The 14,533-nt window shown below is 50.1% G+C and overlaps 1 protein-coding gene across 1 annotated transcript in view; it reads right to left on the bottom strand.

Annotated features, from left to right (window-relative positions):
• QARS1 (glutaminyl-tRNA synthetase 1) overlaps window positions 1-14,533 on the bottom strand; it is a 296,102-nt gene that overhangs the window by 184,348 nt on the left and 97,221 nt on the right. Inside the window, exon 7 of the mRNA XM_085624343.1 lies at window positions 10,953-11,004. Within this exon, the coding sequence (XP_085480469.1) occupies window positions 10,953-11,004 (52 nt within the window). The remainder of the gene's footprint in view (window positions 1-10,952; window positions 11,005-14,533) is intronic.

Raw genomic sequence — 14,533 nt, 5'->3', positions numbered from 1 at the left:
CAGGATGGCGGGCGGCGAGGAATCTGCAGTCAGACAGTATTAACCAAGAAGTTCTGGAGGGAAGTCATTTGTTCTTTGGACGGATATTTGACCAGATTATTCACCATATGAATCCATATCCAAGCAGTGCCAACAAAAAGGTGGGGGTCTGAGGAGTGGAGTTTACACCCTGAAGTCGTGCAGGACTAAGTGGGTGAAACGCCTCCTTATTGCATAGTGAAAGTGTACATGGATGCCCATGTTGCAGCCTGGCAGAGGTGTGGCACAGGAATGCCTCCATCCAGCTGGTGGATCGAGTCTGAAGGTGCTGAGAATGTCCTTTACTGGTCAAGGTGGGACACATCTGGATACAGATGACAATGCATCTTCAGGACGGGCTTCCTTTCTTTGTACAGACGAAGCAAACAAAATATTTATTGTCCAAACAGTGACCTTATTCCCTATCGATATAGAGACTAAAGGCCCCTTAGGGAGCCAACTGGTACAACTGCTCCTCAGAGAAGTGTAGGCGACAGAAAAAAAAATACAGGAAGCACAATATACTTTCCCACCTGTAAGGGAGTCACCACGTTTGGGGAAAAAAGACAGAGAAACATCAGTTTGTCAGGGAAGAAGGCAGTGGCTGCACAGAATGCCTGCATCTCGCCAATATCGCATGGAAGTGGTGGTAGTAAGGAAGATGGTTTTAGGAGTCAATAACCTCAGATGATTTGTGAATGAGATTAAAGAGTATGCGCATCTAAAAAGTAAGAATCGATTGAAGGTTACACTGCTGCAGGCAGAAACATTCAAGCAAAATCATAAAAAAAAAAAAAAAAAAAATTGAATATGCTACTTACCAGTATGCATCTGTTCTTGGCATGTAGAGCTGCAGATCTATACACTGTGCATAGATCGCCATCTGGTGTTGGGCCCGGATGTTTGCAGTTTGTTTTTCCTCTTGGAAAGTCTTTGGAAGTCACGAGTTCGGTGACTCCTCCCTTGGATCGTATTGCGCATGGGCTTCGGCTCCATCCTCAGATTGTTTTTCGCTAGCAGGGAAAGATGGAGCGTAGTAATAACAGTGAAGAGGCCCATGTGTGTAGTATCTAAATAAGATAAACTGGAACAGATAAAGGTAGCCGGGGAGGCGGGTGGGCGTGTGTAGATCTGCAGCTCTACATGCCAAGAACAGATGCATAATGGTAAATAGCATATTCCGTTCGAGGCATATGAGCTGCAGATTACACCCTTGTGCATAGATTATATAGCAGTACCCACCGTTAGCGGCGACCACCCGCATCTGTTGCAGTGGTTTGAAATAATGTTTTGAGTACAGCCTGGCCCACACTAGCCTGTTGCTTAGTTTGCACATCTACACAATAGTGTTTAGTGAAAGTGTGCGGTGTTGACCATGTAGCTGCTTTGCAGATATCATCTAATGGCATGTTTCCTAGAAAAGCCATTGAAGCCCCTATTTTACGTGTAGAATGGGCTTTAGGGGGAACGGATAGCGTTCGTTTTGCTTTACGGTAGCAAATTTGAATACATTTGACAATCCACCTAGCTATCCCCGACTTGGAGATGGGGTTGCCCTTGTGTGGTGGAGAGAAAGAGACAAACAGTTGTTTGGTCTTACGGAAAGGTTGTGTTCTCTCGATGTAGTAGAGTAAGGCTCGTTTGACATCTAGTGTGTGAAGAGCTCTTTCTGCAACAATTTGTGGTTGCGAGAAGAATACTGGTAGTTCTACAGATTGGTTTAGGTGAAAAGGAGAAATGACTTTGGGGAGGAATTTTGGGTTGGTACGGAGAACCACCTTATTATGGTGAATTTGTAGAAAAGGTTCTTGAATAGTAGAATGCTTGTATCTCACAGACCCTTCTGAGGGAAGTGATGGCTACAAGAAAAGCGGTTTTCCATGTTAAGAATTGAAGTTCACATTTGAGTAGGGGTTCAAAAGGAGGTCCCATTAGTCTGGTGAGAACGATATTTAGGTTCCACACAGGTGAGGGTGGCACTCTGGGGGGAATTATTCTTTTAAGGCCTTCCATGAAGGCTTTAATGGCAGGTACTCTAAAGATAGATACATGTTGCCTGTTTTGTAGGTAAGCTGCTATGGCTGCGAGGTGTAGTCGAATGGACGTATAGGCTAGATTGCACCTTTGTAGGTGGAGTAAGTAGCCTATGATGTGTTGAATGGACACATCTAGTGGATTGATGGTGTTATGACAATAGATAACAAAACGTTTCCACTTGGCGGCATAGCACGCTCTAGTGGTAGGTCTTCTAGCTTCTCTGATGACGTTCATACAGTCAGGGGGAAGATTTAGATAACCGAATTCTAGGATTTCAGGAGCCAGATCGCAAGGTTGAGCTGCGCTGGGTCCGGGTGTCTGATCTCTCCATGGTTCTGGGTTAAGAGGTGTGGAGAGAGGCGTAATTTTTGATGCGGTACTACCGATAGTTCCAGTGGTGTGGTGTACCACGGTTGTCTGGCCCAAGTTGGCGCTACTAATATTATTAGTATGAGGGAGTACCGTTGTAGTTTGCGCACCACTAGTGGAATGAGTGGGAGAGGCGGAAAAGCATACGCAAATCTGCCTGACCAGTTCATCCATATCGAATTGCCTTTGGACAATGGGTGTGGGTATCTGGTGGCGAAGCTTGGGCATTTTTTGTTTTCGTGGGTGGCGAAGAGATCCATCTGTGGATTACCCCACATTTGAAAGTATGGGTGAAGAACTTGCGGGTGAAGTTCCCACTCGTGGAGTTGTTGCGTTTGTCTGCTGAGCAGATCTGCCATAGTGTTTTGTACTCCTGGGACATGTTGGGCTGGGAGAAAGATTTTCTGGGGTATGGCCCATCTCCATATGCTCTGTGCTAGCTGAGAGAGCTGTGGAGATTGTGTGCTGCCTTGTTTTTGAATATAATACATGGCTGTCATGTTGTCTGTGCGGATTAGGACTGCTTTGCCCAAAATTTGTGTCTGAAAGGATTTCAGGGCTAGGAAGATCGCTAGTAACTCCAGATGGTTGATATGGAGTAGCTTCTGTTGAGGTGTCCATGTGCCCTGCACGGTGAGATGTAATAGGTGAGCTCCCCAGCCAGAGAGCGATGCGTCTGTTAGTACTATCTGGGGAACCGGGTCCAGGAACGGTGACCTTTGGAAAGGTTTGTGGTGGTCCACCACTGCAGAGAGCGATGGGTACGACCGTCTACCAACACCAGATCTGTTAATTGACCCTGGGCCTGGTTCCATTGGTGCGCTAAGCACTCTTGGAGAGGACGCATCTGGAGTCTTGCGTGAGGTACTATGAAGAAGCAAGAGGCCATCATCCCCATTAGTTGCATGAACACCCGAGCTGGAAGGGAGTGTTGTGCTATGAATTTTGCACATAGAGCCTGAATGCTTGCAATCCTGGCAGGATTGGGGTAGGCGAGCGCTTTTGAGGTGTCTATAGTGGCACCTAGATATTGTTTTATGTGGGATGGTTGGAGATGGGACTTTACGTGGTTTACCGTGAAGCCCAGCTGATGAAGTAGCTGGATCGTGGTGTGTGTGTGTTGTACACACTGATTGTATGAACTGGCTTTTATCAACCAGTCGTCTAGGTATGGGAACACATGAATGTGTTGTCTTCGCAGATGTGCTGCCACCACTGCTAGGCACTTGGTGAATACTTGTGGTGCGGTTGTGACTCCGAACGGGAGCACTCTGAATTGGTAGTGTTGGCCGTCCACTACAAATCTGAGGTACTTCCTGTGGGCCTTGTGCACTGGAATGTGGAAATAAGCGTCTTTTAGGTCCAAAGTGGTGAGGAAGTCGTTTTGGGAAAGTAGCGGAAGTACCTGCTGAAGCGTCGCCATATGAAAGTGGTCTGAGTGTATGTATTTGTTTAGGGGCCGAAGGTCTAGGATGGGCCGTAGAGTCTCGTCCCTTTTTGGTATGAGAAAATACAGGGAGTAGACCCCTATATTTTGTTGGCTGGTAGGAACGTGTTCTATTGCCTCTTTGTCTAGGAGGGAGATTACCTCCTGCTTGAGTAGCCGCAGATGTTCTGGTGACATCGGGCGTTGTCTGGGTGGAATGTTTGGGGGGGGTAGATGTTAGTTCTAGCCTGACCGAATTATTTGTGTTACCCATTTGTCTGAGGTGATGGTAGTCCAGACCGGAAGGAAATGTTGGAGTCTGCCCCCGACCGGAGTGTGATGGTCTGGGGGAAGTGGAGGGAAGTCATTGGGGAGGCGCGGTGGCAGAGCGGGCGGTGTTTGTTTTGACTCTGCCTAGGTTATTGTTGCCCCTGTAGCCGCCTCTTTGGTAACCCCTTGTAAAGGTGGACTGAGTAGGGGATTTGTATGAAGTGAAAGCGGTGTCGGAGGAGTAGCCTCTGGATGTGCTCCGAAAGGAAGAGCGGTGAAAGGAGCGCCTGGGAGGGTGAGATTGTAAGGCTCCCATGGATTTTGCCGTGTCAGTGTCCTTTTTCATTTTCTCTAGGGCGTCATCCAGTTTTGGGCCAAACAAATGTTCCTGGTCAAAGGGATGGTTGAGGATGGAGGCGTGTACCTCCGGTTTAAAACCTGATATCCTTAGCTAGGCATGGCGACGGAGGAGGAGGACACTAGTATTGATAGCCCTGGAGGCTGTGTCTGCTGCATCTAAGGCACAACGTATGGAGGTATTGGTAATTGTTTTGCCCTCCTGAATTAGCTCATTGGCCCTAGCTTTGTATTTATCAGGGAGATGGTGCATTATGGCTTCTAGCTCGTCATAATGGGCCCTGTCATACCTCGCTAGTAGCGCTTGTGTATTGCCGATAGGCCATATATTGGCCGCTTGAGATGCAGTACGCTTGACTGATGCGTCCAAGAGTTTAGACTCTTTGTCCGGTGGTGGTGCGTCCCCTGATGCCTGGGAGTTGGCCCTTTTTCGTGCTGTGGATACCACCAAGGAATCTAGTGGCGCTGGCCCTCTGATGTAGGAGGGATCTGTTGGGGCGTCTTTATATTTTCTCTCAATGCGCGGGTTAATGACCCTGGCCCTGACTGGGTCCTTAAAGACCTCCGGCGCATGTTTTATAACACCCTTAAGCATAGGCAATATGGAGGTGGTCCTATGTGTGGGGTCAAATGTATCTAGGAGGAAATCCTCCTCCACTGGGGCGGTATGTAAATCTACCCCGTGGTAGTGTGCCGCCCTTTGCAGTAAATGGTTGAACCCCAAGGAGTCTTCTGGTGGAGGAGGTCTGGAAGGGTAAAGATAGTCTTGTGGGACGTTAGGGACATCAGGGATATTATAATCATCCCATGGGTCTGGGGATCCTGTGGGAGTGGGGTCCCCTGTAGGTATATCTTGGAGTACATCCTCTAGGTCGTCGTATGGATCCCCTTGATCATCATCATATGGGAATGGGGTGGGGGAATGATGAGGTGGGGGTGGAGGAGGTGGAGGAGGGGGAAGGTAGTCTGAAAGGGGAGGTAGCAGAGTCCTTCCTTTTTGGGGGTGGAGGCGGAGCAGGTTTGTCTAACTGTCTTTTTGATAGAGAGCATTAAATGTCCAGTTTTGGGATCCTTAGTTAATATTTTGTAAGGGATCCGGTGTAAATAGTTCTGGAGAGGTTGGTTGGTCCGTCGGCGCCGAAGGCGTCGGGGCCGTTGAATTTTTAGGCTTGTCGGTGCTGGTTCGTTGTTTGGAACCATGGTTGGGAAGCTCCGGTTGTTTAGTAGGCGCCAAGATGGATTTCGGCTTCGAAATGTCGGTGGTCTTGTGGGCTTTTGTCGGTACCGAGGATGTGGTCGGTGCCGAGGAGCTGGGTCTCGAACCAGAGTGTTTCGGTGTGGGGCTCGGCGTCGAAATGGAGGCCGGGTTCTTTTTCGGTACCGAAGGGTGTTTATCGGCTCCGACGGTGGGCTGGCTCGAGCCAGAGCCACCTGAAGGCTTAATTAATTGGCATCTTTACCGGCCCCGAAGGTGCGGTGTGGGAAGCAGTGTCTTTGGTCTTGCTTAGGCCCGAAGGAGTGACCGAAGCCTTTTTCGGTGCCGGCGACGGGGGGGGGGAGGTGGTAGAGTAGTACTCATGACCCTCTGTGCCGGAGTGATGTCCTCCACATCTGAATCGTAGTCTTCGGAGGCGCCGACGAGTCCCTCGTCGGTGTGGTGTTCTTCTGGAGCATAGACGCCTTCCCCGAAGATGTCGTCAGGGATCGCCGAAGAATGTGCCATGGTTCTTGTGGCTCTTCGGTCCCGAATAGTTTTCTTGGACCGGAAGGATTTACACACCGGACAGTCTCGAGCCTCGTGATCCGGGGAGAGGCAGAGGTTGCACACCTCGTGGAGATCGGTGTGGGGGCATTTTGACCCACATCGAGGACACTCTAAATGGAGTCCTTTCCATTAGCCAGGACCGGAGCTTGGGTAGGCCCGAAGGCTGCAGTCGACGACTGGAACCGAGGGTCTTGCCGATGAGACGCGTCGAGTGGGGAGATTGCGATCGAAAACAATACAGCGAATTGGGGTGAGGATTGCGCGTTGATCGTCGAACTGGAAGCTGTTCGGAACCGGAGCGCGAAGATTACATCCGAGCCCGATGGCAGAAAAAAAACAATCCGAGGATGGAGCCGAAGCCCATGCGCAATACGATCCAAGGGAGGAGTCACCGAACTCGTGACTTCCAAAGACTTTCCAAGATGAAAAACAAACCGCAAACATCCGGGCCCAACACCAGATGGCGATCTATGCACAAGTGTGTAATCTGCAGCTCATATGCCTCGAACAAAAAAATATACACACACGACTACCGGTGAATCTAACAAGGAGGACTCAAATGCAGAAAGGCGAAGAGAGCCAATAGGTAACCCTTTGCGGCGCCCAGGGCAAGGCTTTGCGGACCAGAAGCAAAATAAATAGCAATGTAAAACAATGTAACCTAAAGCGCGTCAATGCAGCTGTCCTTTCACCACAGAACAAGCTTAGCCCAATGGTCAGTGTAGATGGGTTTACTGAGAGCAGATGATGCTCACAGCTCGCAGCGGCAAACCAAAACCACTCCGCTGTTTCCGGTAAGTCTCCACGCGGGCAGGGATAGATGGTTCAGGTGGTGAATCCCGCCCTGGTGCTCGGACAGCAGACCCTCCCAAAGAGGTAGTTCAAGTGGAGAGCACAGGTCCAGACAAAACATGAGACGCCCCCCACATCACCTTCCGTGTTGCACCGAAGGCGAAGTGTGTCTCAGAGTTCCTCGAGGAAGAAACTTCAAGGTATGGAAGGCCTGACAATGCATATTCTACCCATCATTTTGTTTTATTGAGGTCCCGAGTTTCACGGGTATGCCCAGACTTGGGTCCCATGCTCACTGCGCCACTAGAAGCAAGGCTAAACAGGCCTTGGGTTGATTGTATTCTGGTTCAGGGAGGACCTGGTCTGGCAGTTTGGGATGGACTGTTCCCATTGGTGCAGGGTCAAGATTGATTGGGTCCATCTTGAGGCAGGATAGTAGCCAAAAAAACAATGGATTTGGGATGCAGTCCGAGCAACTGCCAGCAGCTGAGATTAATTCCAGCCATCACCTTGTGTTTTATGCCTTTTGCGTGACCAGTAAGTCCAGACGTGGGTCCTGTGCACACACTGCCACTGTAACAAAAGCTATACCAAGGGGCTGTGCCAAAATAACGGCTAAAGTTGTCTTGGGTTGCCTGCAACCCGGTTCAGAGAGGATCTGGCCTGGCAGTTCAGGGTGGACTGTTCCCATTGGAGCAGGGTCAAGACTGATTTGCATATGGCCGAGTCCGAACTGAGGCCCACGATGGATTAGGATGCAGACCAAGCAATTGCCAGTGGTTGAGATGAATTCAACCATTCCATCAATCACCATGAGTCCTTATGCCCTCATTGCAGTCCTGAGGCCTCTGATCTCCATCTTGTCCAGGTAACTTTCCCAGCCCTGAGGTGGTGCATATGTCACAGCTGATCTCCAGGAAGAGTCCAGGAGAAAGGTCTGCAACAAGTCAGGTTGACCGCACTCATCCACCTATCCAGGGTCTGGGGCTGCGTCATCTGAAATACGTACATGAACTGACGGGCACTTCCAGTGTTGCAGCCGAAGGTTCTACAGCAGCACCTGCATGTGCCAAGGACCACGAGGGGCTTGCAGGATGAAGGCTTTAAGACCAAGGGCGCCAAGAACTTCCCGGCCCTGAAGTGGGACTTTTGCCTGAAATGTCTGATTCGTAGTCCAAATGACCCACACTCGCTGCAGCGTGGGAAAGCCCTCAGAATGGCACCTATGAAGGGGATACATTGCACAGGTTGAAGGTGCGACTTCGCTTAGTTTAAGAGTGGATAGCAACAAAACCACTGCCTGTAGGTGGTCTGCGGCTGGCTGAGGAGATTGTGTCTTTCGGGAAGAGCCATTGAGGTACAGGAATACATGTACCCGGACCTGCAATGATGAGCTGCAACCAGACATCACCTCCATGAATACCCAGGGAGCCACGGTAAAGCGGACCGTCAGAAACATGAGCCGATAATGCTCCATCCTGCACACGTCTGTGGGTCTGCAGGACCAGAACCGGAGGGTATGCACCCTGAAAGTCCAGGGGCACCAGTCATTCTAAGGGTTGTAAAAACTTCACAACCTAAACCAGTGACATCAGAATGAACTTGTCCTTCTGCAGGAAGGTATTCAGAACCCTGAGGCTCACCAAGAAAGGTCTCAGTCCCCAGTCTTTCTTGGGACCAGGAAAATAATGGAAGTACCAGCCTATACGTCCCTTGCCTCGGGCACCACCTCCGACACACCCCTGGAGAGCAAAGACTAATTCTGCAGACAGGACAGACGTAGGATCCACAGACACCGGAGACCACCGCGGAGAGGTTTATGGGAGCGGACAGAGGAAGGGCGTGGCCAACTTGAACAAGTCAAAGGGCCCATTGGTCTGAATAAATGGTGGTACCCTAGGCGGCCATTTCGTAGAATTCTAGGATTTCCATCCATTGGTTGCGTCTGGTTATTTTGTTAGTCGAGATCTGTTAAAAGTGTAATTTAGCAATGGTTGGTATTGGTTAATTTGAAAATAAAATTCTGTTGCTCAGAACATTAATAGGGACCCCAAGCACACAAGTACTTGGATAAAAGGTGGTGCTGAGTGGCAGAGCTCACGGGTACTCTGTCCACCATGGACAGTGAATCACAATGGGGTGAGCCTTTGTCCCTCAGAACCTGGGCTGAATGTGTTACATTGCGCCATATGGTGGGTTGCATGTAATCACCCCAAGAATCCAGTGAACCAAAGGATGCGTGGCACTTCGTTACTTGCGAACATGGCATACCGCGGGGAATAACGGATTCTTTCCGCTGAAAGCTTCTCCCGGCTATGCCGTTCTCATCCAAATAACCAGGACAAGCAACCATTCCCTGCCGGATCAGATGTTCCAAAGTTATGAAGGGGCAAATTTCCTTTGACTCACTTCATCGACGATCATTTGGAGCCGTGTAAGTAATTAGCACAAGTTCTAGGGTCTTCCCCGCACTGTCCTGATGAAGTCCCGAACTGATGTTCATACAGCACACGCAATCTGAACCGGTAGAAACAGACTTAATTTGTTGCTGGGACTAAACCATAAAAACCACTTGGGCAAGAAGTAAAAAAGTGGATCAGACCCACAAGTCCACTTCGAGCGGTTTTACTGAGAATCATAAGGACAGGCCGAACACGAATAACTAATCGTCGTGTATTTGTTGATTCACTCCCATTCCTTGATGCGCTGCCCGAGCACGGTTGTGGTCACTAGCCATGCACGGAGCTCCATATCGAGTAAGATTGTGCGAGGATATGGTCTCACTACGATATACACTCCTCGTACAGAAATTAAGTGGTTCATACTGCTATGTGATCAAATGTCTTTCTATGGAGTAAATCAAGTGATGTACGGAGATTATTAAGACGCTTACCTTAAAATTAGTAACAGCTGTTAAAAGAACATTCAACAGAAGCACACAGACAGTGGCACTCTCCACCATGGAGGCAAAGGATGGACCTTGCACCACATCTGCTGGCAGAGGGGCACACTTTAGTTCTTTGGGATTGTTACTTGTAGCAGACGGGAAACAAGCATTTGCAATGCAACAGGTCTCACATAAGCCAGACTTTAAGCTATTGGCATTGTAAAATGACAATGCCTTTTATTTGTGTTTTAAAAACACATACATACAAGGCAACGTCATTTACAATACCAATCGCTCAAACTCTTGTAAACGCGACACCCATTTCATTTCAAAGAAGCGGCCGCCATTGTCCCGGCTGCTTGGAAAGTGAAAGCACGCATGGCGGACTGAATGTTGGAGGAAAGCATGTAGTGCCTGCATTAGGTGTAAATTAATTCAAGAAAATAGTGCTTAAAGACTAAATGGACATACTGTGTCACAGAGGTAAAAGGGCCAATCCTCATGGGAAGTTACAAATGAAGACAAGGCAGTAATAAGGAGGGACTAACAAGCCCAATAACGAATAAGAAGCCAGCATTTACGAAGGACAACGACACAAGCCAGAGACCAATATGGGCGGAAGAGGGGCTTCAAGTCCATACTTGAATACAGCATGCCTGCAGAGCAGCACATGCACTGCCCAGGCTCAACCTAAAAACGAGGGATAGGAAGATACGGAACATTCAGAAAACAGTCATGTCTAAGGAGATCGAAGGCGATGTGCAGGTAAGACGGGCAACGTTATCCACTTAAAGCGCAGACAGAAATCCAGAGTCATCAGCACGGGTACCCTGGTGTGAAGAGGCAAAAACTGTTCTCCAAGTGTTGAATGGTTCATCAGGAGCAGGTCTTAGGAATCCTTCGGATCACCAACACCCTCCCCCCGCCCCCCCCCGCAAGCTCTATTGCAAGCAACAATACAGGAGGTTCTGACAAAACGTGTAGCTGTGAACATCAAAAGGCGGCAAAGCGGATTACCAACACAGACTTACCGTTTTCAACCATCTCTGCCTTCTTCTCTGTTTCCACTCTCTGCTTTGGAACCTAGAGAAAGAGATAGAGAAAAGTTTCAATATTCCCAGAGTTACAGACTGAGAAAGGCTTGTGTTGAGTTGCGTGGTCTACGAATTTGTGTTTATTTGGGGTATAAAGCATCCAAGTGAAAGAGCCATGCATCACAGCCAATGTCACACAGTTTAAAGCCTTCCACGAAAACATAACCGAATTTGATATTTATCAATGCCGAAGCGCAGAAGTAACAAAGGACCACACTCTCCTCAGTCGAGGCACAGAAGTAACAAAGGACCACGCTCTCCTCAGCCGAGGCACAGAAGTAACAAAGGACCACGCTCTCCTCAGCCGAAGCAACAAAGGACCACGCTCTCCTCAGCCGAAGCACAGAAGTAACAAAGGACCACGCTCTCCTCAGCCGAGGCACAGAAGCAACAAAGGACCACGCTCGCCTCAGCCGAAGCGCAGAAGCAACAAAGGACCACGCTCTCTTCAGCCGAAGCGCAGAACTAACAAAGGACCACGCTCGCCTCAGCCGAAGCGCAGAAATAACAAAGGACCACACTCTCCTCAGCCGAAGCGCAGAAATAACAAAGGACCACACTCTCCTCAGCCGAAGCCCAGAAGTAACAAAAGGACCACACTCTCCTCAGCCGAAGCCCAGAAGTAACAAAAGGACCACACTCTCCTCAGCCGAAGCAACAAAGGACCACACTCTCCTCAGCCGAAGCAACAAAGGACCACACTCTCCTCAGCCGAAGCAACAAAGGACCACACTCTCCTCAGCCGAAGCACAGAAGTAACAAAGGACCACGCTCGCCTCAGCCGAAGCGCAGAAGCAACAAAGGACCACGCTCTCCTCAGCCGAAGCGCAGAAGTAACAAAGGACCACACTCTCCTCAGTCGAGGCACAGAAGTAACAAAGGACCACGCTCTCCTCAGCCGAGGCACAGAAGTAACAAAGGACCACGCTCTCCTCAGCCGAAGCAACAAAGGACCACGCTCTCCTCAGCCGAAGCACAGAAGTAACAAAGGACCACGCTCTCCTCAGCCGAGGCACAGAAGCAACAAAGGACCACGCTCGCCTCAGCCGAAGCGCAGAAGCAACAAAGGACCACGCTCTCTTCAGCCGAAGCGCAGAACTAACAAAGGACCACGCTCGCCTCAGCCGAAGCGCAGAAATAACAAAGGACCACACTCTCCTCAGCCGAAGCGCAGAAATAACAAAGGACCACACTCTCCTCAGCCGAAGCCCAGAAGTAACAAAAGGACCACACTCTCCTCAGCCGAAGCCCAGAAGTAACAAAAGGACCACACTCTCCTCAGCCGAAGCAACAAAGGACCACACTCTCCTCAGCCGAAGCAACAAAGGACCACACTCTCCTCAGCCGAAGCAACAAAGGACCACGCTCTCCTCAGCCGAAGCACAGAAGTAACAAAGGACCACGCTCGCCTCAGCCGAAGCGCAGAAGCAACAAAGGACCACGCTCGCCTCAGCCGAAGCGCAGAAGTAACAAAGGACCACACTCTCCTCAGCCGAAGCCCAGAAGTAACAAAAGGACCACACCCTCCTCAGCCGAAGCAACAAAGGACCACGCTCTCCTCAGCCGAAGCACAGAAGTAACAAAGGACCACGCTCGCCTCAGCCGAAGCGCAGAAGCAACAAAGGACCACGCTCGCCTCAGCCGAAGCGCAGAAGTAACAAAGGACCACACTCTCCTCAGCCGAAGCCCAGAAGTAACAAAAGGACCACACCCTCCTCAGCCAATCTTGGATTTCTGGAATGCAACAGGGGAGGTTAAAGTTCACAAACCCACAGTATGTACCCTGGCTCACAGGTCAGCCATGACCATGACATACATTGGGGAAGCAACCTATAGGATGTGAAGTGGACTGCGCTACTATGGAACAAGCTCCTTTTGGGAACAAACAACCTACTGGGGCAGATAGCTTGGAAAGAATTCAGATATTTTTACATTTTTAATTAAAAAGACAAACATATGTATGTGCAGACAAATCAACATCATTAATTGTCTTTAGGTGAAGGCTATGCACTCCATCCAATGAACAAACAACTGGTTTTAAAACGGCCACCAATGGCTGCTTCAGTCAAGGCGTGACCAAGTCTTTGGCTGGTGAAACCTCTGGAACGGCCCTAACTGGAGAAAGGATTTCAACAGTTGTGAAATCAGCCAATGGGAGCAGACCCTACACCCAGCTCTGAAGACTTCCTTTTTCCAAGCTACAGAGGTGGGAGGGGGGGGGGGGCGGCAGGGGTGGCTTACAGGAACCTAGGGACAGGAAGCATCAGCACGGTACAGCCTCACCTGTTCCCATTCATGAAGGTCAGGGATCTACTCCAAGCCCAGATGTTAGTCTTGCTCAGACGGCGCTGCGCCACCTAGCCGGTCCCAAGCCCTCCGAGAGACCCACGCAGGTCCTGGCAGTCAGCTGGGTCTTGGACTCCTCTCCTGGACTAGGTGGCTTCTCCTGGTGGCGCTTTCAAACAGCGCACCCGCTCACCGATGCAAACCAGCGGCTTCCTTTTCTGCAGCTCCAGAGACTATGGGACATGTGCCTAGTCCAGAGTGAGAACAGCCTACAGCCGCGGGTCCCTTCCTGGCTCATAACTGGCCGTCCAGGCATCTCAGCAATGGCTGAGGGGTGCACGTCTCTGATGGCCAAAGTGGCCTGCCTCTAACCAGAGAGTCTGTAGTTATTAAAAGTACAGGGGGCACCCCATATCCCGGAGAGGCATTTGCCTGCTGTTGTCCAAAACGTGCAAGCTTCCTGCCCAATATGAGACCAGGCTGTCGTGTGCTGGTTTAAGTAGAGACATGAATTCCCTCTCTGTGAGTTCAGATTATCCTGGGGAGACAAACAACACAGGAAACACGGGAGGGGTGTGTTGCACAGTACCACAGGAAACCTGGGCTGCAAGAAAGCATTGTTGATGGCTACCACGCCCATCAACCAGGTAACAATGTGCCGAGAGGTATGGCTGCGAACAGGTCGAGTCCTGGGGACCTCTCCGACCACTACAATCATCGCGAAGGTACTTGCATTTAAAGTGACTCGAGATGGGCTGCGGTGCCAGGGCAACACCCAAAGAGGACCCCCTGTTGGGAGAGTGGAGTGCAGTGGACTCCGGCACTCAATGGTATCTCAGTATCCGTGAAGGCGCCCATCATACATGCTCTAGGTATGGTGAGGACCGAGGGCCGCTAGTTATGGGAGGCTGAAAGCATATCTGACACGGGGGAGGCCAAGCTACCCACCCCCAAAGAGGTACAGGTAAAAAATAAATAAAAATAAAGACCTGTGTCTGAAAATAAACATGCTGCTGTCACCATCCGTGTCTACAAAGCTTGGACAAAGAGGGAGGCAGCCGGTGTCATAAGGGGTACACTTGGTGTCCCCCCGACATCACAGCCCAGCTCATAGGCCAGGCCGAATGCCAGTGTAAATGGGAGCGCCTCCAGGGGGGAACCACGTGGTTGATGCCACAGGGCTGCACAGGAACTGTACAAAGGGGCAGGACAGCTGCACAAAACCATGCCAG

Source organism: Triturus cristatus, chromosome 9 (genome assembly GCF_964204655.1).
Source record: "Triturus cristatus chromosome 9, aTriCri1.1, whole genome shotgun sequence".
NCBI lineage: Eukaryota > Metazoa > Chordata > Amphibia > Caudata > Salamandridae > Triturus > Triturus cristatus.
This window is presented reverse-complemented; position numbering and strand designations above follow the sequence as displayed.